The following is a 27,709-nucleotide window of genomic DNA, read 5'->3' as shown; positions in this document are numbered from 1 at the left end:
GGATGTGAGGAAGTGAACTGTGTTTCATATCCGCTATGGGGGTTCCCCAGGTATAATCTGACTTATCAGAAGACCACATTAATAACTAGTATTTAGGAATTAACCAGCTACTTGGGAGGCTGAGGCAGGAGGATCACTTAAGCCCAGGAGGCGGAGGTTGCAGTGAGCCGAGATCACTTGACTATACTCCAGCCTGGGAGACATAGTGAGACTGTCTCCAAAAAAAAAAAATTCAGATTTTTAAGGAAGAAAAAAGCCTCTTTATTGAACTCTGACAGTGTCCCAGACTTACCCCATTTCACTTCCCAATGGGGGAAGGGAAGGACTCCGCTTTAGAATAACCTGGGGGTCATTGGCAGGGCAGAGAAGGAAGTGAAGGTGACACGGGCTGGCCTGGGGCACAATTGGTGGAGCTGGGCAATGGGGCAGAAACACATTACACTGTTTCCTCAGCTCTGCAGATGGCTTCAATAATTCCGTAAGATAAAGTTTTCTTAAAATGTGAAGGCAAATTTCATTGATCAATCATCAGTGTCTTTTTTCAGAGTAGAGGCCACACAGGCTGTCCTGGAGAAACCCCATTGCCTTCACTTAGAACACACTCAATTCTCCAGATGTGTCAGAGAAGGCGGCTCTTACAGCCCCCCTGACTGTGTGGCTCTCATCCCAGGCACAGCTGCCCTGGCGCTGTGATGACAGAGAAGGGTCAACATCACCAATGGCGTTGGTGCATCTGGGCTGAGCAGAAACAAGGAATGGGAAGCTGTCCTCAGTATTCTATGTGGAAAGGATAGTCTTTGTGATTTTTAGTTCTGAAAAACAGAAAAACAAATCAAAAATAGAAACGAGTGATTATTTTTTAAGAGAAACATTTTAAATGATACAGTTATACACTTTTAAACTCCCCAGTGCGTGAAATTAGCTTCATTCAGTGGCCCACCTTCAAACAGGAAAAGAATTACAATGAGAAGGTTTAATTAATTTAAAATGTGTATGATAAATACCTATTCAGACACTAATCATCCAATCTGTACATTCTTCCCTCTATTTTTAAAAGAAGGAGTCATATTTACATGGGGAATGTGGCCAGTCGGAGATTCCTGTCTAGGCTGAGGATGTTATCCATATCGTGCTGTGTTAACTCAAAATCAAACACCTGGAACCAAAACACAATGTTTGTAGAAAACTCAACTTTAATTCACATTTCATGGAGCGCATGTTACCTACAGAGCACTGTGCTAGACCTGCAAGGGACACACAGATGTGAAACAAACACTTCATCAGACACTTGGAACTTCCCTGAATCACAGCCTGGATTCCCCAAACGCCCTTTGATTTTGATCATGTGACTGGTGCTGGCTTGGCCTTGGCTACATTTAGGAAGCCTTGGAAAGATGGAAATATATACTGCACTCATCTTAGTGGAATAAAGGACAAGTGGGAATAGTTAAAAGGTATGGCGGCTGGGTGCGGTGGCTCACTCCAATCCCAGCACTTGGAGGCCAAGATGGGCGGATCACAAGGTCAGGAGTTGGAGACCAGCCTGGCCAATATGGTGAAACTCCATCTTTACTGAAAATAAAAAAATGAGCCGGATGAGGTGGCATGTGTCTCTAGTCCCAGCTACTCAGGAGGCTGCGGCAGGAGAACCGCTTGAACCCAGGAGGTGGAGGTTGCAGTGAGCCGAGATCACACTACCACTGTACTCCAGCTTGGATGACAGAGTGAAACTCTATCTCAAAAAAAAAAAAAAAAAAAAAAGGCACAGAATTTTTCCCACTGACTCTGCTACCCCTCAAAAACCCAACAAAACCATTTGTTCCATACACCTGCCAACTAAGGACCCACTTGGCCCTGGGACTATGAACTCTAACGGCACCATATCACAGAGTAAGTTTTCTGAGTGATCCATTTTTCTTCCTTGAAAACAGTATTCTTTTCTGCCCGTCCCTCCCCTTTTGTTGTCCCCACACACTGAGGAATAGGACCCATGGCTACAGCATCAGCGCCCACCCTGGCCTGGCAGAGTGGCTGTCTTGCGGTAGGAGGAGGGGTGCACTGAGTGATTCCAGTGCAAGGACCTGGAGAACCTCAGCCTCTCCCCCACAAGAGCCTCCCCCTCCTGAGGCCAGGAGAAAGTAGCCTCAGCGTGTCATCTGGAGGGAGTGAGGAGTGCTGGGGCTGGGGTAGGGGGATTCTTGGGTTTAAAGGGAATCGTGAGCAGTTCTAGAAGAGTCCCTATAAAGGGCAGGCAGCCTTGCAGCAGCAGTTCTGAGAGGCACTGGGGCCACAGGAGGCGGGCCGGGGCAGCACCCTGCACTGGGAGCCCTGTGCCTGCGCCACTGGGTGTCTTTCTTCTCCCCGGCTCCCACCTCCTCCTGACAGCATGAGCACTTCCTCCAGCCCCTCCTAACCCGCTGCTGCTCTCTGTGCTCAGCCCTTAGCTTTGCTTTGTCACTTCTGCTTTGGCCCTCAGGTCTCATGTCAGCCTGGTCCTGTCTCACTGCCTGGGGATGGCATTTCCCCTCAGTGTGTAGCAGACCTAATAGAGGAATGGGAGCATCTCAGCTGGGTCTGAGGTCCCTGTTTCACATTCACTGCCACTAGGCCATGGGGATCCCATCCCAGGCACTGAGAGCCACGAGGGCAGAACTGGGGCAGATGCGGCCCCCTGCCACCTGCTGAGTTGCTCACTCAGTGGCTCCTCCCATGGGAGGGTCAGATAATCATCCCCAGCCTATGTCCTCCCAGGGGCAATCCTAGCTGCCCTGCAGGGCACAGAGGGCACCTTAGACCAGGCCCCCATGTGGAGCAGATGCCAGTCAGTCAGCAATGCTAAATTCTAACCACTACAAGAGACCTGCAGCCTCATTCCAAGAGGCCTGTCAATAGCCATTGGAGAGAACTGAGTTTATAGCTCAGCCAAATCCACACTTTTCAGGTTTAAGGTTGGCTGGTCACCCAGAGCTGCTCTGGGCTATTTAAAGAGCAGGATGCCTGAGAAAGAAGAGAAGTGCATGCGGGGAGCAGGTGAGCTGGACAAGGGCCCAGCAGGAAGAGCGCTGTGGATACCCTGAGGAGCCTGCCCATCCCCGGGTCCTCCCATCGTGGGTGGCCTGTCTCTCCTGTCAATGGCAGGGCTATGCCCACCGGCAGCCAGCTTGGCATGCACAGTGAGACTGAGGGCACAGGCACTGCTACAGATGGGTCAGTCAATAAACTCCGGTGGCAATGCTTGCTTGGCACAACCAAACAGAGCCCTGAGGATGCAGCAGTGCCTCGTGGAGCTCAGAGGCAGTTCGGACACCCAGAGGGACACTCCTGGGCACATGCTGTCTATGGAAATGCAGCTGTGCAGCTGGCCCCAGGCTCACACACACCTGTGCCGAAATGATCAATGGCTGTGGGCTGCCACCAATGCCTGTCATTGCCTGTGAGATCGTTACGGGTGACATCCGTGACTGGGGATGACTGGCAGCTAAGAGCATCAGGTACTTCCATAAGCCAGGCACTATGCCACCCCTTCACTATATCATTACATTTCACCCTCACAGTGATCCTATCAGAGGGTGCTCTAATGAAGAAACGAAGGCTTAGAGAGGTTATGCAGCAGTTAAATTGTGAGTGGGCCTGTGGGAATCCCAAGTCCATGACCCTGACTGGGTTATAGACTATGTCGTCAGGGTTGAAACCACACATAGTTCCTTCACATAGCTCCAAAAATAGATTTCACACGCCAGTCTTCACTCCTGCCTCTTGGAAGTCACTAGACAGGAGTCAGGACCAGACCCTTCCCACACAACTCAAAGCAGTGCCCTCAGGCCACGTGGGCACACCTCCACGCGACAGAAGGTGGCACCCTGTCCACCAACTGCCTCCCCTTTCTCCTGAGCACATGCTTAGGAGACACCCAGCCTCCCCTGCGGGCCAGCGCAGCCATGTGACTGATGCACATGCTCAAGCCTTGCCCATACAAATGTTTCCAATAAGATGCTCTTCCCTCCTTCCTCATCTTGGGCTGGATGGAGAAGACACCAACACCCTAGGGGAGAGAGGGCCCTAAGATGGAAGGAGCCTGGGTCCTTGGATCGCTGAGTGAAAGGTCAGCCACCAACACCCGCAGTGCAGAGGCAGAGGCCCCTGCTGCATCGAGCCCCGCGATCCTGAGGCCGTGTGCCACAGTAGTCATCCCTTCCCATCTAACACACGATCTGAAACCCTCTAAATGAAAGAAGGAAAACACCTACCTGGATATTCTCTTTAATGTGACTTGGGGTGATAGATCCGGGGATCACTATCACATTCCTCTGGATTTGAAATCGGATCAAGATCTGCAAGGAAACAAAAAGTCTACTATCACACAAAGGGAAATCCCATGTAGTCTAAGTTATTTGCTAACACCGTGAGTTTTATGGTGCAGTAAGAGTCCAAGAGTCAATGACAGCAGTTACTGTTACTGGCATTTACTGAGCAGCTCTGTCAATATGTTGGTAATGACAGCCATCAGCCCAAGGAGGAGGTCAACAGAATCTGCTTAATGAGAATTCCTTAACATGCGCCCAGCCCTCCCACTAGATGTTAGAACAAAGAAGACTAGACTAAATAACTTTTCTGTTCCATCTCATACTAACCATGCATGCAGGTGGTGGGGCAGAGGGAGGCCTGGAAGCTCTTCCTCTGAGTCTAGACAGGCTTGGAGACAAGAGTACATGGCTTGAGTGACTGGGAATGGGGCTGCAGACCAACTTCTGCTCAACGCTGGGAGGGTCTAATGAGTCATAGACTCACCTGGGTGAGCCAATCCCTTCCTGGGACCTGCCAAGCCCCAGGACTCCGCAAGGATGTGAAGTCGTCAGAGAACCCCACCTGGCTCGGAACAGCCCTCCCTCAGTACCTGAGCAGGAGACTTGCTGTGTTCCTTTGCAATCCTCTGGATCACAGGGTCATCTATCAGGTCAACCCCTTCACTAGAGAGACACAGCACAGGGGGGTGAGCCAAGAGATCCAACATGGATGTCCCTTTCTTTAGAAAGAAGAAATCTTTGTCCAAAATGAAAGATTTATTTTCTGATCATGACACATGCTGACCATAGGAAATTTTTAAATGCAGAAAAGCACATCACCCCACAGTTCTAGTCTGGAGATAACCACTGCTAACACTTCGGTGAACAGGGCTACATAACATCACTTTTCATGTGTATTTTGTGCTTTTCCTCAAGAACCAGGTGGCCATGTCAGCGCACGCAGCCAGTGGGCTCTCAAGCTTTGACGCCCCCTGACTCTCAGGGCTCTCTGACTTCGTAGCTTCTACTGTACGCCCTGGCACAGCGCTGCAAATCGGTATTTGTTGATGATGATACTTTCAGAAAAGTTCACCCAAAATACCACTAAAAAGTGAATACTGTGAACATGTGGAACCTTTAAAAGTGGTTTTGAAGATGATCATAGAGTCTCTATGCATCCTCTGTTCAGGCTCGGGTGGGCCCTGAGAACTCTAAGGATTCATTTTTTCAACAAGTGTGTACTGAGCCATCACCCTGTTTCAGGCATTGTGCTATTATTATCCTCAAGGTCTCCTGAAGGAACCAAACAGAGTGCACAGTGGCCCGCCCCAGTCAGTCTGAGAGCTCCCTGACTCACTCCATCAGAGGATCCTCTACCCCAAAGCTCAGCTATGGAACGGACCCAGCCTTCTAGGGACTTTCCAGCTGGTACCAAGTTCAAACACACATGCCCCACTTCACAAGGAAAACACACAGGTGATAAAAGTCAAGTAATTTCAGCCTTTTGGGGGTTCCCAATGTTTCCCAGGTGCTGAGCTAGGAGCTGGGAAGAGAAGAATAAATAAGATACCTGCACGCTGGTTGCTCTGACTAGTGGAAGAGACTGAGAAGAAAATCACAAGACAATGTGACAGGGGCTGTGTAAGAAACATAAATGAGGGGTCAGGAGGGCTTCCTGGAGGAGATGATGCTGGACTGGACTGAACCTTAAATTAGAAACTGGAGTTTGCCAGATTAAAAAAAAAAAGATTTGTGGGTAAAGAGAACTGTATTTGCAAAGGCACAGAGGTGAGAAAACATGTTCTATCCAAGGACCCCATAACAGCTTCATGTGGCTGAAGCCCAGGATGTTCACAGGGATAGGGACGAATGAGGCCAGAGGCGGGCAGAGGTCAGGCTGGCTGCATCTCACAGGCCACACCAAGACCTGAATAATTTTTCCCAGGAAAGTGATACGATCACAGGAAAGGAAAGAGACAGCTCCTTTCAGCTTCCTCTGGGAGCAATGGGTTGGAATAGAGTGGGCCAGGGAGGGAGCCGAGGGGCTCCTCTAAGGACCTCGGGAATTCTACTTAACTAAGGCAGTGACAGTGATGGCAGAAATGAAATCATGACACAAAGTCCAACTTCTCCTGGCAGAATAATCAACAGACTTTGGTGCTGGATTGGACTAGGGATGTGGGGACGGATGATTTCCAAGCTTCTGGTTAAGGTGGCTGAATGGCTGGAGGTCCCTTAGCTGAGCGAGGGAGCACAGAACAGCTGCAGGGCCTGGGTAAGGATGACAGCAGGCTGTGCCTCATCCAACCACGGAGAGACCTGGGGAGCATCCTTGTCAGGAGGTCAGAAGGGGACTGACGCCCTGGTGGGGAACTCAGCAAAGAGGTCACTCCAGGCTGGTTTATGTCCCTGAAGAGGTCCTGCCCCTCCCATGGCAGTCCACTCACAGCCACTCCCTGGCTTCCAATAATAAGCCATGTCTTCAACCCCAGGCTTGAGAGGTGTGGACAGCCCCCTGTGGTCCCATCCCTCCACACCCTGTCAAAATCTCCGTTAAATCCTCCCTCAATCATCCCAAGGAAATGAGAAGGTGGCACCTACTTCCCAGTCGGACTGACTAACACACCATTGATGTATCCTTACCACGAGCCACCAAGAGGACGGTAAGCAGTCACGGACACACCTCTGGATTGGCAAAAACTGATCAGATTCTTCTGAGTAAGATATGGGTGGCACTCAATCTATAACAGAATCACAGCTTACATAAAATTCAGACCACTGGTGTTCAAGAAAAGCTCTACAAGAGAAGACCTGCGTCAAAGTCTTGGCTGTCACTGAGTAGCCATGGGGGCCAGCTCCAGGCGTAAGTGTTTCTGTTGTGAGGAGGCTGGACAGAGCAATCTCCAAGAGGCCAGCGGCTGTCATGGTCTCCGAGTCCATGGCCTTGGGGACGCCTACATCATCTGAATGTTCCAATACCACCTGCTCTGCGGGGCCTTCCCGGAGCACTCAAGTGAAGACTGTAACACTCCATAGCTCCCATCTCCCCAGGCCTTTATTTTCCTCTACAGCACCTATCACTATCACTTTTACTATTTGCTTATTGTCTTTCTGTGGTCACCAAGATATAAGCCTCATGAAGATAGAGATTTTTGTTTGAATTTGTTTTGTTCATAATGTCTTGCCAACACTAAGAACAATGTAGACACGTAGGAATGCTAAAAATACATCCACTGAGTAAATGAATCAAATTGAGGAACTACATGTGACAAACACCTGCTACCGGTGACTTGAATGATCATTTTAAGCAGCTAGAGAGCAGGATCACTGTCTCTTGCACATTCTCCAAACTCTCATATATAATTCCAGGTTATAGGGATATTTAAAATAAATATTTAGTGTAAATTACAGAGAACTATGAATAGTGCTTTTGCTCTCAGGAACATGCCACACTCATCAAGATCAGCCTCTTTGGAAAGCCTCCAAGAGATGCCAGCCTTCTGGAGCCTTCTGAATCCTGTGTTCCTGGGTGTCCATCATCCTATCAGAAAGCAGACCCTCCACTCCACCTTGTCTACTCAGACTATGCCATAATCATTCCCAGGTATTTAAAGTGCTGAACAACTAAAAATACTGACACAAAACGGAAGCTACTATCCATATAAACATATATAAAAACTTACGTACATAGGATTGTATACAAGGCAAAGTTAAACTACATTAGAAGCTGGGTCAGAAGCCAGGTTGCTCTTCATGGTGGCGGCCACAACAGGACCCAGGGGAGCTACTGAATGGCTGAGGGCCTTTTCCTTGTTCTGGGTGCTGAATACTTGAGTTTGTTCACTTGCAAAAATTCATCAAGTTATGTATGCCTTTTATGATTCGCACACTTTTGTGCATCTATTCTGTATAGAACTTTTTTAAAAAGCGTTATTTATTTTAAAAAATAGAACGTGATGCTCTATTCTTAATAGTCCCAAACTAGAAACTGTCCAAGTACTCATTAACAGCAGAATGGATAACTCAATTGTGGTTAATTCACAAAACAGAATACCACAAGAAATAAGACAGCACTATCTACAATCACGTGCACACAAACACAGCGCTGTGTGAAACAGGCGCGCACAGAGGGGTTTATGCCACATCATTATTTTATCTGTGTAAAGCTCTGAAGTGAATCCCAGCTGCTGGGAATGGGAACGATGCTGTGCTCGGCAGGGGTTACAGGGTCACTGGATGTGCTGTTTACTGAGCTGGATGCTGGTCCCAGAGCTATGCTCAGTTTATGAGAATGTATACAGTTCCATTTTCACATGTGCACTTCTACTCTTCAATAAAAAGCTTAAGTACCGTATAAATGATCTTTGAACATACAAAGCTAGTCTAGAAAATACAGTAGTTCTTTCCCCACAAGTCTTTTCTCTGCATTAAAAAACGAAGTGCCGGCCGGGCGCGGTGGCTCAAGCCTGTAATCCCAGCACTTTGGGAGGCCGAGGCGGGCGGATCACAAGGTCAGGAGATCGAGACCACAGTGAAACCCCGTCTCTACTAAAAATACAAAAAATTAGCCGGGCGCGGTGGCGGGCGCCTGTAGTCCCAGCTACTCAGGAGGCTGAGGCAGGAGAATGGCGGGAACCCGGGAGGCGGAGCTTGCAGTGAGCCGAGATTGCGCCACTGCACTCCAGCCTGGGCAACAGAGTGAGACTCCGTCTCAAAAAACAAACAAACAAACAAACAAAAAAACGAAGTGCCTGCGTCAGCTTCAGCAGCCTGTGAGCCTGGCGTGAAGCCATCTGGTCATCCACTCTTTCTTGCTGCAGGCTGCAGGCTGGGAAGAGACGGAGGGGAGGTCCATGCTCCCGAATGAGGGTGAGGCCCCTGCCAGGACCCTAACCACTTCTGAGCACACCTGGTGACCTGCCTGTACCGCACACGGAGGGCCAAGTGCCAGCTCATGCCCTGCCTGCCAACAGTACCACCTACCCAGACGCACCTTCAAGAAAGCCACTTGGCTAGCTGCTGCCTTTAGTCACCATTCTGAGTGCTGGCAGAGGAGAATAGGCCTGTTTTGTGCTTCACCCATCCTCCCATTTCCAGAAGAGCCCTACAGAAGTGGCAGCTGGTGGACCAGCCACACAGGTTAAACTCTCTGATGCTTCCATCGGCTTACCTGGTTGGTTACAGGCTTGAACCTCAACCCAGGCTTATTCAAAAGCCTCTCAAGTTGCTCATGGTTGAAGTTTGACACTCCGATGTTCTTCACCAGCCCAGTGATCACCAGGTCCTCCATGGCCTATAACAGAACAATGACTCCGCTGGGTGTGAAGCTTCTGTCTACTGCACTGACAATCTATGTCCCTCAGCAGTTCTGTATGGTATTCTAAAACTGGTTGCACCCAATATTTTTATAATATTTTACTTGAAGCTTCAAAAGCATTTCTGCACTCAAGGTCTGATTCCAGTCCCATCTTTCCTGGCTAGGGGATGCTGGGCAAGTTGCATGACCTCACTTGGCCCCAGTTTTCTCAGCTTCAGGACAGGGCGACACTACCTGTGCCACGGGGATGTTTAGGGTTTATGTGGAATCACAGAATGCGTCATCTAAGGCTGGCGTCCAGCACTCGACACGTGTGAGCTCTTCTTGTTCCTATTCCTCCTGATGTCTGGCCAGCATGTCTGCTGCGGATTTTATTTGTTCACCTTTCTTTCCACTGAGACACTGACCTTCTTAAGCACACAGATGCATCATCATTCTCCTATCCCACCTTCTCCACTTACTATTTTAAGGAACTTTTGGGCAGAGCAACCTAAAGCTCTGAGCTGGTTACTGACCAGCAAGCCAGGCTGCCCCTGAGCTTCAGGAAGAGCATGGCTTCGTGCCAGGGTCCGTAGTCAGCAGCAAGTCCTGAGTGACCAATGGGCCAACACGCAGCAGTCAGTTACTGCCTCAACTCTGCAACAATCACCGGAACCTCGCTGGTGCTACATGAGCACCCTAGAGTTTAACCCAGATCTTTTAGGACATAAAACAGTGTGACAGAAAGGGTTGAGGCCCATGGGCCTTGGTCCTGACATTGCAGACACCTTAGGGCAGTCTTTGTCTTCTACTGATCGGGGGAGCCTAGCCTGGGACTCCTCCCTGTTCGAGGGTTCCCTCTGGCCTCCTTCCTGGAGAGCTTCACCCAGCAAGCTCTGTCCTAACCTCAGCATGCTTAAGCTTAAGCTTACTTTCTTCTTGGGCCTCAAATGTGACGTCCCATCCCACATGCTGGTTAGCAAGACCATAAGACCAGACGTGCTCTGTCAGCCATGCTGGAGCCCAAGTCTGAGACCCACGCCAGCCTGTGGGTCAACTTCCAGGAACCACCACCTCCTTAATTTCCTGCTCAAGACTTTACTGCAAGCCCCTGCAGTAAAGGGCTGTTTTTGGTCTCAACTCTGGAAATGGGCTGACACTTGGTAACCTTCCCCAACACTGGTCTAGCCTCCCCAGCCCGAGCTTCCATGCTGCCAACTTCATCACTCTGAAATGCCTGAGAGAAAAAAGAAACTTAAAACATTAACAGTGGTAACTGCTGGGTACCGGGAAAATAAATTTTTTGATGTTAGTTTGATATGGAAGAACTCTCCTGCATTTTCTGAAAGAAATACGGTTTTTTAATCAAAAAATAAATATTTGAGAAAAAACGTGAGGTCTATAATGAGCTACCCCTTAAATAATGTATCAAGAGGGCTGCACTACACCAAACCAAAGGTAACAAGAAAGTCACTGAGGTCTCTGAGTTCTTTGGGTATTGGTTCCTTGTTTGTTCTGCAAACTCCACATCTCAGGAAGACAACCTTGATGTCTTTGAACACAAGTAGCTCGGGGCTCACTGCATCCTGGGTGGAGACCCACACAGGATGAGGCTGCCTGGTGGTATGGCTCAGCTCACCTCCCACGTGTCCAGGAAGTCCGTGTCACCAGGGATGACCATGTCGCTCTCGTCCAGAGGCAAGTCGTGCACTCCCGGATGTGAGAGGCAAAAGGAAAGTTCACTGCAGCTCATGATCCATTCTGGATGAGGAGGCTGTGAAGAAGGACAATTGAGATGTGTGAAAAACACAAACAAACAAACAAACATGTGTCAGGAGACCTGCATCCAAGCCACGGCCCTGTCACTAAGCAACCCCAGCCTGGCCATGTGACCAGGCCCAGTCTTCACCTTTCTAAGAAAAGACCAATGGCTGATGGACTGGATGGCTGGCAAAGCCTCTGCCAGCCTGATGTTCCCTGTCCATCTCTCACGAGATGGGAAAGGAAGACCCCGTATCCTCACTGATGCAAGGCTGTCCTCACCCATCGCCTCCAGAAAACAGTTTACTAATTTCGGGTAAAGAATGCGTGAGGAATGCATTTCTTCATGTCTTATAGGGCCCAGTCAACCCTCTCCTACCTCCACTGTTAGGGTCTTGTCTTCTTTTCTTAGAATCCCCATGATGAGGACAGGTGAGGAATGAGTCTACAAAGGTACACAGCAGGTAGGGGCAGAGAAAGACACCTTGAAAGGGCGAGAACCTAAAGTCACCCTTCAGAGCAGCACTGATGTGCAGTCCAGCTACCTCCCTCATGCACTCCACATGGCGTGTTAATGGTGAATGTCATTATTTAATGACACCTAATCACACTCCTAAGCAACAGTGGAAAAATGTCACATGTTCCAGCCTGGTCCACATGCAAGAGGCATTTTCCATGATGAGCTGAAGTAATGAACAGTCTCGCTTTAAAGCCACGTCCCATGTTGACATTTATCGAAGCCTCCACAAAATTGCAGCCCGGGACTCACAGTCGGTCTCTGATCTAATTGTCCAGCATCACACAAGGCCTAGCGTTCCTACTGGCCAGAAGACATGCTGACGATGCTGCATTATCCTCCTCTGTAATTTGCTGGGTGATCTGAGACCTCTTCCTTTTCTACCACCCAGAAATCCAAAGACAGGAATCTGCTAAAGGATGAGGGCAAGCAAAGTGTAACAAATGTCTGACCTGAGCACATACTTCTGGGCTCCAATAATCTAACTTAAACCTTCAACGTTCTGTGTCTTAGTTTTATCATCTCTCCAAAAGGGATGTTAATAGTGTCAACTCTGTAGAACTGTCATGAGAATTAAATGAATTAATATGTGTAAAGCACCTAAAATAGTTCTGGGTACATAATTAAAACAATGCTGGCTGGCATTGAGTGTAATATAGCTACAGCCATTGTTTTAATTATGATTTTCTGCATGCAGCGAATTTCAAAGACACAGACATCACTCTGGTTTTGCCCTCTGGCTATCTTTCACTCTTAGTCAGTGTGACTAATGGACAGCTGCCCACCTCATTTATGGAAACTAGATACAAAGCCTTGGTTAAGTAAAGCTGTGCAAGGAATGAAGTGTTTTTTGTTATTTTACTCTAAAACAGGAGCCAACAGTGTGGCAGCATAAAGAGAACTTCTCACAGGTTGGTTTGTAAAAGACTCCTGAGCAGCAGGCACCCATTCCATTGTAGGAAGAACATCCCTGGAAGGGCTTCTCTATTTCACAGGTGTCAACTGTGTGACCAGGCCCTCGCCCAGGCAGGCTGTCATCACAGCCCGGGGCAAATGTGCAGGGACATCCTGGCCAGGACCTGTGTGAGACAGAAGCAGGTTGCCTAGAGTAGGGAAGCCGCACGGCTAGACTAGGGTAGCTTAGTGGCAGAGCCATGGCTCAGATGCGTGCTCCAGAAACACTGTGAAGCAATTAAGAGAATAAAACCAAGTGGAAAAGTCAACTACCATCATAACCCACCGGACCCTGCTGCAGGTGAACAAGCAATTATCTCTCATATTGCAAAACAGCATTTACTCTCCAAAGAGAACAGAACCTGCAAGCAGAGACAAGGCCTAGGAATTCACTGGGAACTTTCTCTGAGCAGCAGTATTTCCTCATCTGATCGCTGCTTTCACCTAAAAACCTAAGGGAAGAAAACCTGCTGCTCTCTTGGCTTGGAAAAAAAAGTGACTGGCTTAAAAGACAGACCTGTGGGGGCCTCAGAGGTCAAGCCTTAACTGAGGCCCAGAGACTGCCCAAATGCCACAGCTAGCATGTGGCAGGTGCGGCCTGGGAACCCCGGCCCTGATTGCTGGTACATGCTCTCCCCACCGCAAGACAGGGTGTAACCACGGGGAGGAAGATCCTGCAAACCGCGGAATGAACTACCTACTGAATGGTACCTTGAAACCCATGGGCCAGTGTATGAGGTAGAGGTCCAAATAGTTCAGCTTCAAGGCCTTTAGACTCCTTCTGCATGCTGTTTTCACTAAGGACTTCTTGTGGCAGGTGCACCACAGCTACAAAGGAAAGGGGACCAGTGTCACACATGCCCACCCAGAGCCAGCATGGCACCCGTTCTATAGCCCCACAAAGCTACTGTCTTGGACCCAAAATAGCCGAGTTGAGATGACCACAAATACAACATGGCAGGTTCTGACGGGAGGACAGGGACATTATCCTCAGAAGAGTTCCAGGACACCTGCAGGGAGAGGCTCCAAAGCTGAACTCCTTCTGCCTGACTCCCCCTCAAGGGAAGCTCAGGAATCCAAGAAATATTTGGTGGTTATTTGGATCCCTTGGGACCAAAAACAAAAACGAAAGTGAAATTCCTGCAGGCAGAAAAGACATGATGAAAAATCAGAAGTCTCTATCTTGTGTTTCTCATTTACACAGACTCCGCATTAAGGGTTCTCTGTTCCTAAGGCACTGTAACCATGTGGGTTAGCCTACAGGTGAGTTAACTCACACTGCCTTACTTCTTTTAGCTATTTCCTTCCACACTCCCATTAAGTAGAAAAACTTGTGATTTTCCCCTCATTATACTTTTATTGACTGTGACATAAGCTAACCTGAAGGCTCTGTCACAGCAAGGAAAAAACAAAAATGATAAGTTAAATGAAAGTAAAAGAAAGGGCAATCAAATAAATGGAAACAAACGAGCACAGTATCTTCAGAAAAATAAAAAAATGAATGCTGGAAGTAAATGTATTCCACTGTTAATCACAGTTGTCTCTATGTGGTGTGTATATGTGTGATTTATTTATTTCTAATTACATTTCTGTAACTTTTCCAAATTTCCAAAATAATGAACGTATTTCCACTGCTGACTATGATCCACACAGAAGCAACTTGCTCCACATTGCAGGGCGAGCCTCAGAAATCTCCAGTTGCTCACTTCCCTACCTGGACTATTCAGAAGATATTCTCGCCGCTTGGCCAAACACACACCAAGGCTGCTCTCTTACCACCCTCTGCTCTAGCGCAGATAGCAATGGTGACTGAAGAACATTAACTTCCATAAAGTAAAACAGAAGGCAATTCAACTATAGAAACAACATTGAATCCTGAGGTATGAAATTTTAGCTGGGAAGTTACTCAGGAAATTCTCAAATCCAAAGTCTCATTTTATAAATAATGAAGCTGTGAGCCTGAGTCATGAAATCCCTAATACTCATGGTCTTAACATTCCGCTTCCAAATCAAAAGCAAAGGAATTCTTGAATTCTCCACTATCGTAGTCCACTCTGCGTCTTCCACGGGGCCTGCCTCCCAATTACCCTCCACATCCATTTCCTCTTCTCCCTCCTTCACCCACTGTGCCAGTGCAGGCCTTCATCATCTTCCACCTGCACTGCTGTTAATGTCTCCTACCTGGCCTCCTGCCTCTGCCTCAAATGCAAGCTCCTTTCACCTACTAAAATATCCTATACACAACACAAGTTGCACTCACATATGATACAAGCTGCCCTACTTAAAAACCAAACAGGGCTCCTGTCTCTAGGAAAAAGCACAGCTACTGACAGGGCACAGCTGAACTTCCATGGCCCAGCCCATCCACTACTCAGCCTCACTTCTCGTTACTCCTGCAACCTGACATCATGTGGTCCAGGGAGACCAAGTGATTTGGTTTGGCTGTGTCTCCAGCCAAATCTCATCTTGAATTGTAGCTCCCATAATCCCTACATGTCATAAGAGGCACCCACTGGGAGGTAACTGAATCATGGGGGCAGGTTTTTCCTGTGCTGTTCTGGTGATAGTGAATAAGTCTCATGAGACCTGATGGTATAAAGGGCAGTTCCCCTGTACATGTTCTCTTGTCTGCCACCATGTAAGACGTGCCTTTGTTCCTCTTTCGCCTTTTGTCATGATTGTGAGGCCTCCCCAGCCAAGTGAAACTGTAAGTCCATTAAACCTCTTTTTCTTTATAAACTACCCAGTCCCAGGTATGTTCTAACAGCAGCGTGAGAATGGACTAATGCACCAAGCTTCTTACAAATCCCTGCACCTGCCATGCTGCTTCCTGCCTTATGCCTGCGCTCAAGCTGCTCCCTCCACACCCAGAGTTTCTCCTTCAGCAGACGTGCGGTACAATTTGGAATCTGCATTTAACAATCACCCCAGTGATTCTGAATTTAGGAATCACTGTGTAAACAGACTTCATGAGGGCTAGGACTTTGTCCTACTCACCAGTGTAGCCAAAGTGTCCATTACTAAATCAATTTTGATAATGTATTGTTAATTGGGGGTATCTGTGTACTCCTACCTGAATGACCAAGTAAATAATATGAAACCAACCTGCACACAATATAATTCAGCATGCTCATGAAGCTGTGAATATTCTTGTTTATTCTGATTCAAGTATGAAACAAAATCATCAACTCCCATAAAGAAAGTAGAAAGCCCTCCCGAGATGTAGCATTACCCAAGCTCTGCCAGCCTTGCAGAGAGAAGCCCTACCTTACTGGCAATGAACAGATCCTCCCGTCTTACGGCTCCTTCCTTGATCTTGTAACGGATCCCTGCTCCAACCTCCTTCTCGTTGTGGTAAAAGTAAGCACAGTTGAAGTGCCGGTACCCTGCGTCAATGGCTACTTTCACTGCCTCAGTCACTTTCCCCGGAGAAGCCTGCAAAACCAACAAAACAAAGTGTCTTCCCACAGTCAGAGGAACCCAACACAAATCTCCCCTTTAACCCAAGCATGTGGACCACATAATACATACAAAATTAAGTCACTAATTTGGTACTAGTATAATCAGTCTAAAAACAGGTAATGTCAGAGTTATGAAGTAATTTATGAATAATCTAAGTTCCAATTCCTTTACATATTTTGGGAAAAAAACTATAGGTTATTTTTAGTGTCTGCAGAAAACTGAGCTACATGGTGTGCTTTCTGAATGATCAAAGCAATAAAAAAGTGTAGAATGAATAATAACTGAGATGCAAAGAGGCTTAAGATTCATCCTGTACACTCAGATTCCACAGCGTCCAATAATAAAGGTTGAGGTGTAGACTCACATGAAGGTATCCATTCAAAAAGAAGCATATAACAAACCCAAATGAATGTATGATGCTATAAGCCATAAGGTAGTTTAGAAAAGAGAAGAGTCACTCTAAATGAAGCTCACGCAAGGGAAGGAACTAGAACTAGGGAAGACCATGGGGGTGGGTGGGCTTGCAATCACATTAAACAGAAGACTGACAAGGGCTTTATAGTTCACAAAGCACTTTCTCATTGGAGCTTCACAGTAATCCTAGAAGTTAAAGCAGCATAATTATCTTCATTTTATGGGCAACAGATTCAGAGTGGTTGAAAGCTAATGAACCAAGTATCCATCTTAAGTTGGAAAAAGAACCCAAGAAATTGAATGGAAAGATAAAAATATGATTAAGAATAACATCAATAAAATAGAAACAAAGATGTAACAGAGAAGATCAACAAAACCAGATGTCAGTTCTTGGAAAAACTTCAGTAAAATAAACAGACTTCTGGTCAGGTTGATGAAGAGGCCAATTTTTCAAAAAAACTGACATGAATAGAAAGTAAAACATGCAGATAAAATGGACTTAAAAGAAAATATTACCAATAACTATATGTCAATAATTTGGAAAAATGATATAAAATGGGAAAATTCCTAGAAAAATTTAACTCAAGAATAAAGCTTGAATAGTTACATAATTAGAGAAAGGAAGTAATTTGAAAAAAAAGAGAAAACCACCAAAGTTTCATAAAATGTTCAAGAAATCATCTCAGTTTAACACAAACTTGCAAACAACAGAAAAAGACGGACTTAACTCATTCTACAAAACCAGCATAACCTTGAAATCAAAATCAGACAAAAATATTAAAAGTTACACATTCATCTTATTCGTGAATACCGTTGCAAAATTCTTAAGTAAAATAAAAGCAAATTGGATGCAACAATATTTATGAAAAGATAATATACCATACCCATGTTGAGTGTATCTCAGACATCTAAGGATGGTTTGTTATTAGAAAATCTGTAATTCATCAATATTAACAGATTAAAATACAAAAACAGAAGTAATCTCAATCAATATTTGTTAAGATTCAATACCAGTTTAGATTCAAAATCTAAATTCCCAGTAAGTTGGGGGAAAAAATTAATCTGATAGAGTATCAATATTAAAAAAAAACCATCCTACATCCTTTAAAATCAGGTACAAAACAAGAACAGCCACTGTGCTGGAGGTGCTTTCCAGAAGCACCTAAACAACTAAGAAGCAGCAATTTTAAGCTTAAAGACTGGAAAAAAAGGAAAGTAAACTGCCATTATTTGCTGATGATATGATCATTTGTGTAGAAAATTCAAACAAACGTAAGGCAAATTAACAGAAATAATAGTACAGTTTAGTAAAGTGGCTGGAAGTGTAATGAATATAGCAGGTGAAACAAGTAGAAAACGTAATTTCAGAGAAATATAATTTCCAGTAGTATAACACACTATCAAGAACCCAAGAATAATTCCAACAAAAGACATATATTCTCCTCAGGAAAAACTATACAACCATATGAAAATATGTTAGAAATGAATCATATTTAGGACAATTTATTAACAGAGAAGAATATCATGCTTGTAGAAAAGTTAGATTTAATATTACAAAGATGTCAATTATCTCCAAGTTGGTCGACGGATTTAATGTAGTTCCAATCAAAACCCCAATAAAGTTTTCCACTGAAACTTGTAAGCTAGTTCTAAAACTTACAGTGGAGAGTAAGGTGCAAAAATAAAAAGCCAGGACCCAGGTACACGCATCTGTCAAAACTCATCAAATTGTACACTGTAAATCTACAAGAGCAAAGAGAGGTGACCTGCCCTACTAGGTATGAGGGCTTATCAAGGAACTGTAGTAATTAAGACAGCGCCGATCAGGCACACAGATGGATCAAATGGCCCCTAATAATGAAGAGCCCAGGCTGAGGTCTCCAGACATCTCACGGCTCCCCTGGCTCTCTTGTGCTTCAGTCATCATCTTGAGAACACTCCCTAACTAGCCGCATGAGGACAGGAGGTGTGTGGAGCCAAGTGGAGTGGCCCCAACCATCCCAACTGAGACCAGCCAACTCCCAAGTGAAGGAGCCCAGCTAAGGTCCACAGAGCTGCTCTCCTGACCTCCCATGCAGGAGGTACACACTTGCTGCTGTACACCACCAAGGTCTGGTGTTTGGCCATTGATGCAGCATTTCTGGGGCAACAGATAACTGATAGATCTGTGATGTTCATTCACTATTAAAAATAGCCAAGTAAAGATAAGCCTTTGCATAGACCAGTGATGAGTGATTGTGATTAATCCAATTTGATGCACCTGTAGTCCAAGAAAGAAATATAATATTTTGACCGCTTAAGCACAGTTTTCACTAATTTTTCCTTATCCTGTGTGCACAGAAGTCTGGACTCCTGCACCAAATTGTTGCATAAGGGAAGCAAGAGACTCAACAGTTTAATCCATCAAGTGCTTCCTGAATGAATGGCTGCCAGATGCACGTCCTTTACTAGATGCTGAGAACCAATATGAACAGAATGACACTCCTAGCCTCTAAGAGTTGGTAAGCAAGTAGGAGAAATAATTTAAATAATATTTTCATGAGCAGAACTTGAGCATTCTGACTCCTCAGTAACTAACTTCCTATGTGACTTCTTATAGCTTTTATCAACAATGAAGTTTAGCTTTAAAAAAAAAAAGATGAAATTTTAAACGCTTTTTAGTGCTGTCTCAAATCACTGGCAGGAATTGAGTTCAAAGTAGAGAAAGGTCATAGAATAGAATGGTGGTTTTAAGAGGCTGGGGCTGGGGGAGGTGAGGAAGGAGGGAATGGAGAGTTGCTCATCAAACGGTACAAAGTTTCAAACACACAGGAGACACAGCTTTTAAGACTTACTGCACACTAGGATGCCAAAGGTCAACAATAATTTACTACACGTGTATTTCAAAATAAGACATTTCAAACATCTCACCACAAACAATAATACCTGAGAGAAGTGATGGATATGTTAATTAGTTTGATTTAACCACGCTGCAATTGTACACACGTCTCAAAACATTGCAGTGCCCCCCATAAATGCACAGAGCGATAATATGCCCTTTTTCTCAGGCATCTGGACGGGCTACTTCTAAACAGGGAGGAACATGAGGTCCCAAAGTTTCCTTTAAAGCCTAATCAGCAATTCCAATTTTCCTTTTTTTTTTTTTTTTCCAGCAAGGTCTGGCTCTGTGCCCCAGGCTGGAGTCCAGTGGTGCCATCAAAGCTCACTGCAGCCTCGACTTCCTGGGCTCCAGTGATCCTCCCACCTCAGCCTCCTGAGTAGCTGGGACCACAGCCGCGCACCCCTCAAGCCCAGTTATTTGTTCATTTTTGGTAGACACAGGGTTTCGCCATGTTGACCTGGCTGGTCTTGAACTCCTGAGCTCGGGCGATCCTACCGCCTCGGCCTCCCAAAGTGCTGGGATTCCAAGCCTGCACCCCGCGCCGGGCCCCAACTTTTCTTTCTCTCATGACTGGAGAGGAGGCTTCGAGGTTCCCTGCTCAGGCTGAGTCCAGCGCCGCCAAGGCCTCCACTCTGCATCCCCGCTCCAGCTCTGAGTGACTACAGGGGCTCGGCCTCTCCACCGAGCAGCTCGGCCCAACGCCGCGGCTGCAGCCCCCGAGTCTGACGCGTGGCTGCCGCAGTCCCCGCTTGCGCGGAGAGCGCCTCCGCGGGCAACACCGACTCGGTTTTAGGAAAGGCCAGGACCGGCCGCGTGTGGGCGGTGGGCGGGCGCCGGCCAGGCGGAGGGGAGGCCGCCACACTTCTCCCCGGCCCCGGCCTGGACCCCGTCGGGCGCCCCCAAGTCCCGCGCTCCCCTAGGTTCGGCGCGCCTCCCTGCCGCGTCCGCGTCACCTTCCAGCAGCTGAGGCCCACGGCGGGGATATCTCCCATGGCCGCCGCCGCCAGCCGCCCCGCCGCCCCGCACGCGACTACCCAGAGACGCCGCGCCAGTTACCGCCGCGCTGGCGACGGGCGGCTGCGATTGGCTGGAAGCGCCTGGAGACGGTTGACAGTCCGACAATGGTTGGAAGCGTGAACGCTGGGCTTCCTGACTGGCTGCTGCTGTTGCGCGGCCGGCACTCTGACTGGCTGGTTTTATCAAGGACGGGCATCCTGATTGGCTGGAGGCGCAGAGCCTGCGGGAGTTTCAAATGGCTGGAGGCGCTGCGCTCTGGACATCCTGATTGGCTGGAGGCATGCACGACGGATTTTTCGATTGGCTTGCAGAGCCACGCAGGAAGGGGGAAGGTTTTCCAATTGGCTGGCATTGCCGCTCACGCAGGCGTGACGTCCTGGTTGCCTTCTGCCTCACACAGGGTGCACACGCGACTGAGGGTAGGGCAGAGGTGCCAGGCTAATGGGGAGAGAGTCCTCACCGTTCCAGGGCATCTCCATGGCCGGGCCATCCTAGGGCAAGCTCTAGGGTCAGGGTGCAGAGTCCTGCGTCCCCTGGGCCACAGGGCGCGCGGGAGTGAGGCCCCACCCCCTTGTACCAAGGATGGCCATTCTCAGGTGCCCTGAGGCCCCCAGCCTGGGAGAAGCGTGCCTGGCTTTGGTTCCCCGTCAGGGACCCACCGTGCCCTTGGAAAAGGCCTTCCAGTCCCTGGGGTCCTTCCCGGCCCAGAGCAGCTGGGCTTGCAGGACAGCGGGGGTCCTGGGTGGTGCAGGAGAGGCCGAACCCTGCATGTGGAGTGGGGTGTCCTTGCTTGCAGCCTCGGGCTCCCGTTTGGAAGTGGATGGGGTGGACTGGACAACCCCTTATGAGTGGACTGTGCTCCTCCGGGGCCAGTGGAGGGAAAGAGGGGTCAAGAGAACCTTCCGACACCCCTCTCATCTCTCCTGGAGTTTACAGCTCCCCTTCATTGCCCCCCTCAGCCCTGAGAGTCTTACTGCCTTGAGGACACCCACACCCAGGTGAGGGCTTTGTTTCTGGGTTCCTCGCCTGGGTCTGCAGTGCCAGTGCTGGCCATCAGGGGAGGCGGTGCCCATTTTGCTCAGTGGGGCAGCTGCAGCCAGAGAAACTCCCAGGGTCCCCCTGCCTCCCACCCAACTTGCATCTCCTGTGAGTAGCATCCATCCCCACAATGTGAGCTCCTCACAGGTGGGAAGGGGGCTCTTGGATACTCTCATTTATTCATTCAGAAACTGTGCCTGGAGCACTCACCTGTGCAAGGGCAAGTTAGACCAGGGTGCAGTGCTGAAAATGACCTGCATGGGCCCTGCCCTCAGGAGCTCACCGTTTGGAGGAATGGATGGACAGAGCGTAAAAGCAAATGCATGAGAAAAAGAAAGAGCAGGTGCTATAGTAAAATAAAGCAGGTGCTTGTGGTGGGAGGCGGAAGGGACAGAGTGAGGGAGTCCTCAACACCTCAGTGAAGTGGCATTTGTGCTGCAAACAGAAAGGCAAAGAGTGAGGGAACCAGCCCTGCACAAGTCTGGGAACAGTGTGCCTGGGGGAAGCTCAACTGCACTGCGATCGTGTGTGATGCTATTTCATTGTTTTAATAGAAATTCCGTAAGTCTATGACGTTGAGCATCTTTTACTCTGCTTGTTTGCGATCTGTATATCTTTGATAAGGCGTGTTTTCAGGTCTTTTGTCCATATTTTTATTTGGGTCGTTCATTTTCTCATTGTTCGATTTTAAGAGTTCTTTGTGTATTTTGGATAAGAGTCTTTTATTAGATGTGTCTTTGTAAATATTTTCTCCCAGTCTGTAGCTTGTCTTTTCATTCCCTTGACATTGTCTTTAGCAGAAGGAAAGCTTTTTTATTTTAATGAAGTCAGCTTATCAATTATTTATTTCATGGCTCATCCCTTTGATGTTGTATTTTAAAAGTCACTGCAAAGGCATAAGAATGATATAATGGACTTTGGGGACTCGGGGAAGGATGGGAGGGGAGTGAGAGATAAAAGACTACACACATTGGGTACAATGTGCACTACTCTGGTGATGAGTGCACCAGAATATCAGAAATCACCACTAAATAACTTTTCCATGCAACCAAACACCACTTGTCACCCCAAAACAATTGAAATAAAAATTAAAATTAAAAAATCAGAGACCAGACAGAAAAAAATTAAAATAAAAATTAGTAAATTAGAATATCCTGGAACACAGTAATCACTATAAAAAATAAAAATAAATAAATAGATCACTGAACCCAAGATCATCTAGATTTTCTCTTATTTTCTATAAGTTTTGTAGTGTTGTGTTTTACATTTAGGCCTTTGATCCACGTTGAGTAAATTTTAATGAAAAGTGTGAGATATGTGTCTGGATTTATTTTTTTGCATGTGGATGTCCAACATCATTTGTTGAAAAGACTGCATGTTCTCCCGTGTATTGCCTTTGCTCCTTTGTCAAACATCAGCTTACTATATTTGTGGTGGTCTATTTCTGTGCTATTTTGTTGCGTTGATCCATTTGCCTGTTTCATAAATGCCACACTGTCTTGATTACTGTAGCAGATTTCTTGTAGGTCTTGAGGTCAGGTAGTGTGAGTCCTCTAACTTTGTTCTTTTCCTTCAATTTTGAGTTGTCTATTCTGGGTCTTTTGCTTCTTCATATGAACTGTAGATTCAGTTTGTCCACAAAATATCCACAAAATAATTTAGTAAAATTTTGATGGGATTACATTGAATGTTTAGATCAATTTGGGGACAGACAGCTGATGTCTTGACAATATTGAGTCCTTGTATTCATGAACATGGAATATCACTTTATTTATTTATTTATTATTTATACATCTTTCATCAGAGTTTTGTAGTTTTTCTATATAGGACTCATAAATATCTTCTTAGATTTATACATAAGTATTTCATTTTGGGGGCTGCTAATGTAAATGGTACTGTGCTTTCTAGTTTCAAATATCACTTGTTGAATTCTGATATATAGGAAAATAGTTGACTTTTGTATATTAATCTGGTCTTCTGCAACCTTGCTATAATTGTTTAGTGGTTTCAGAAGAGTATTTGTCAATTCTTTGGGAATTAAGATAGGCAATAATGTCACCTGTAAACAAAGATAGTTTATTTTTTTTCTTCCCAAACTGTATACTTTTTTGCTTTTTTCTTTTTTGAGACAGTCTCATTCTGTCACCCAGACTGGAGTGCAGTAGTGGGATCTCGGCTCACTGCAACCTCTGCCTCCTGGGTTCAGGTGATTCTCCTGCCTCAGCTTCCTGAGTAGCTGGGATTACAGGCATGAACCAGCATGCCTGGCTAATTTTTAGGTTTTTAGTAGAGACGGGGTTTCACCTTGCTGGTCAGGCTGGTCTCAAACTCCTGACCTTGTGATCCACCCTCCTCGTCTTCCCAAAGTGCTGAGATTACAGGCGTGAGCCACTGCACCCAACCTTTTAGTTCCTTTATTGTCTTATATTAGAATGTCCAGTACAGTGTTAAGAAGGAGTCGTGAGGAGACTTTTTTTGCCTTTTCCTGATAGGAGTGCTTTTGAACAGTACAGTTTCCCCACACGTGCCCTATTAAATGAGAAAGTTATAGTGGGTGTTTGGGACCTTTGGTCTGAAAGATTTCTAATGGCCTCATTGACAGATGCATTTGTATGTTATGGTGTAACTTCACACTCGAAATATTTTTGTCTTTGTTATGGCATTCTACTATAGCTGCTAAGATGCTGAGGCTTAAGAAATTCTTCTTCATGAATACTTATTACCTCCTTCTCAGGTATTGTCTTTTTGTCCTTGTCACTGTCTTTAGTGGATACTGGGATTTGCTGTTTGTAATTGTTGTCCTAGTGATCTGCTTCCTGTGTGATATACTAGATCTATTAGTGTCTCCTGCATATCCCATGGCTGGGGATGTGAAGAGTAATAGGTAAGAGAGCCTCCCATGGAAGTCGCTGAAGGGTTTGTGTGTTTGGGAGAGGAGATTAGGAAAGTTCACAAGTAATAATATAAACTAGAATAAAAAAGCAGCATGGGATAAATATAAATGATATTCAGTGGGATTCTAAAAGGAAGAAATTATATGAAGTTGTGAGGGATAAATGATCATTGAAATCAGCCTTCAAGATAAGAAGTACTAATGAATAGAAATAGGGAGAAATAATTCTTTGGTGGTTGAGGAGTTTTATTTAAAGATTCTCAACATATAACACATTGTCAAGGGGAAAAGGAGCATGAAGATGAAGTGTAGTGTGAATACACTTTTTAAAAAGTGCATTTTGGTGACTCCATGGATGGCCTGTTCTCAGGGATGAAGGAAGTTAACTCTGGGAGGGAGTGAATATTTTAGGTTTAGATATAGGCATTTCTTTATCCAGTTGCTTTATTGGATATCTTACACTGAATAATAATGTATAGGGAATAGTCTCTCTGGGGCATCCTTTGCACAGTGGCTCATTCTAAATCCCCATCATCAGTGCATGCATTGAGAGAATAACACACATCTGCTACAGCCTGTGTGTATGTCTCTCAATGTTTGACACAGCTTCACACAACCTTCATAATCACCTCAGCAAACTCAGGCCTAAACCCTTTGAGACAACAGAGCAACAAGTGTGATTTCTCTGCACACATATGATGTTTAGAGATGAGGACAGGGAGAAGTGCAGAAACAATAGCACACGGGTTTTTTTGCATCTGGAAAGATAAGGACACTCAGGGGAGAAAATGCAGGGTCCACTAGGGTTGAGAGAGTAGAAACCAGCAACAGAAATGCCAGCTGCCCATGAAGCATCAAAGAAGCAGCTAACAAAAGCTAAGCCCCGTCCCACTGGTGGCGGCTCTGCCAAGCCTGTTTTGATAGAATTGAATTTTTGCACACCTCACAACAAAGCACTCAGCCTTTCAGTTGTTGCTTTCAGTCACTTATTCTAATAACATCATTAACCCAGGGAACAGCACTAAGTGATTCTGTTTGGGTTGAAGCCAGTAAGAAGCCCAAGGATGAAATGTATCACTTCATGCTGGATCTTTACAAACACCATTCCTGGCACTAAAGGTTTACTTGACTTCTCTCCCTGATAGCCCAGGGACCTATCTTCTGCCAAGGTTTCAATGAAGATGACCAATCAGAATCATCTAAGCCAAAATAAACCTCTTTTTGTCCTCCAAGAGCAGATTTGCTTGTGTGAATGACGCAGTTGTTGTCTTGCCAAGTCAACAGCTTTAGAAGTGAATAGACTACTTAGAGGCCAGGGATTATAAATGTACAAAAAGAGGAAAGACTCCACAAAGAGTATGTGAGATTTATGACCTTTGAGAAATAGCATTTGGCTGAGCCAGTGATGACAAGATCAAGTGGGGAAGCATGGACCTCTGCACCGAACCACTGTGCTAGATCTTTGTGAACAAGGAATTCCATTTGTTTGGTTATTCACCAGGACTCCAAGTATACTGTTTTGTCTAATAAGAAGCTAAAACGGCCAAATTCAGCTCAAAGGAAATACCATGGCCACTCAGGCAGCAATACTAGTTTACAGAATCTGGACAAAATTCAACTGCTGTAGTGGAAGGGAGCTCAAGAAGGAATGTATGAAGTCTCTATCTTAAATTCTGTTTAAAGTGACACAAAAATAATAGCTTGTCATGTGAGCAACCAAAAAAAGCCATCATGTGGCCAGGTGTGGTGGCTCATAGCTGTAATCTCAGCACTTTGGGAGGCCAAGGTGGGTGGATCACAGCGTCAGGAGTTTGCCACCAGCCTGTCCAAAATGGTGAAACCTTGTATCACTAAAAATACAAAAATTAGCCAGGCATGGGGGCACACACCTGTAATCCCAGCTACTTAGGAGGCTGAGGCAGGAGAATCGCTTGAACCTGGGAGGTGGAGGTTGCAGTGAGCTGAGATCGGGCCACTGCACTTCTGCCTGGGTGACAGAGCAAAACTCCATCTCAAAAAAAAAAAAAAAAAAAAAAGCATCACTTTTTAGTCATAAATGGATTATGACAGAAAAATAAAAATCACTGTGGTGTAGTGTCAGAAGACCCTCAAAACACTTCCCACTATTCAGAGTGCAGAGAAAAAAAAATCAGGAGGAAATTCTGCTTGTAAATGCTTATTAGACATTCCCAATAAAGGAAAATTCCTTCTTCATATCTCACATAAACTGGCCCCACATACACAGAAAGCAACCAGTAAGTGGCTAAAGTAAAGGATAAAAAGACAGCCACAAATATTAGTCCACAAGTTTCTGAGGACAAGATTATGATATCATAAGGAGCTCTTTTTCACTGAAGTTGAGCAAAGCCAACTATCCTGTCTTCTACCACAGCTTAACTGGTGTTAGACTTTCACCTGAAATGTCTGCCTTATCTTTGTCTCATGATGAAAATAAAGACTGTCCAAGCAACCACAAGAACCATAAATGTGGTTCTCATCGATGCGGACACACGGGGGACTGCAACTTGTCAATCTCAGACTGTGCAGGCACGTACCCTTCAAAGCAGCAGTTCTTCTGCATTATAGCACTGTGTGACACAGGAAAAAATAGAAACAAAAGATGTGTCTGTAGCAAGGTTGCTTCTGGAGGTATTAAATTATGCATCTCTCCTCTCTCTGCTTCTCCTTCTTCCCTCTTGCTTCATGTTTCCTGCTGTATCCTCTCCATGTGGCTTTAATAAATGGGAGCATCTGCCCGTATCTGAAATGGCTACAGGTGTTGCCATCACATAACCAATGTGTTGATTTAGTATAGTATTATCGTGTCATTTCACTCCAATGCCTGAACTTTGTGGAAAATGACAACCTTGAATGGGGTGGAAGACACTCATCTACCCCTCAAGTGAATTCCTTGCAGATTTGTTTATCAGTGATTGAGTACGACCAACCGCCACATGTTATCCACTTCCAATAAAATTTTAGCTAAATAGAGGCCTTAAGGAAAGTAATCCCAGCTCTCTCAAACATCACTACAGGGGATCCCATTTCTTGTTCAAATTCAATCTTGAAGTAGATTCCTTTTAAGCTGAATCAGTTAGAATTAACATGGATTGGAAGAAAAAAAGATTAAACAACTTTTGAAAATAATTGTAACTATTAAAATGACAATAACTGAAATTTATTGAGAATACCA

At 45.9% G+C, this 27,709-nt stretch overlaps 1 protein-coding gene across 26 annotated transcripts; it reads right to left on the bottom strand.

Annotated features, from left to right (window-relative positions):
* Nucleotides 1-237: 237 nt before the first annotated feature.
* Nucleotides 238-20,603, bottom strand: AKR1E2 (aldo-keto reductase family 1 member E2). 26 transcript variants are annotated; one of them, XR_012417396.1, is made up of 10 exons: nt 19,613-20,603; nt 16,079-16,246; nt 13,523-13,639; nt 11,219-11,353; nt 9,454-9,576; nt 6,927-7,024; nt 4,895-4,967; nt 4,248-4,331; nt 1,005-1,156; nt 238-812 (listed from the first exon to the last, which is right to left on the bottom strand). XR_012417396.1 is itself a non-coding variant. In XM_074000902.1 (10 exons), the coding sequence occupies exons 3-10, from the start codon at nt 13,532-13,534 to the stop codon at nt 770-772; spliced, it is 651 nt and encodes a 216-aa protein (XP_073857003.1). In that variant the 5' UTR covers nt 13,535-13,639; nt 16,079-16,246; nt 19,613-20,603; the 3' UTR covers nt 238-769. The 26 variants fall into 26 exon arrangements, 17 of the variants coding, with proteins under 17 accessions (XP_073857003.1, XP_073857004.1, XP_005564587.2 ...); XR_006700766.3 differs by having other exon boundaries at nt 20,026-20,603; XR_006700767.3 differs by having other exon boundaries at nt 20,522-20,603.
* Nucleotides 20,604-27,709: the final 7,106 nt, after the last annotated feature.

Source organism: Macaca fascicularis, chromosome 9 (assembly GCF_037993035.2).
Source record: "Macaca fascicularis isolate 582-1 chromosome 9, T2T-MFA8v1.1".
In the NCBI taxonomy this organism is placed as follows: domain Eukaryota; kingdom Metazoa; phylum Chordata; class Mammalia; order Primates; family Cercopithecidae; genus Macaca; species Macaca fascicularis.
The sequence above is the reverse complement of the archived record's forward strand: the minus strand, read 5'-3'. Positions and strand labels throughout refer to the sequence as shown.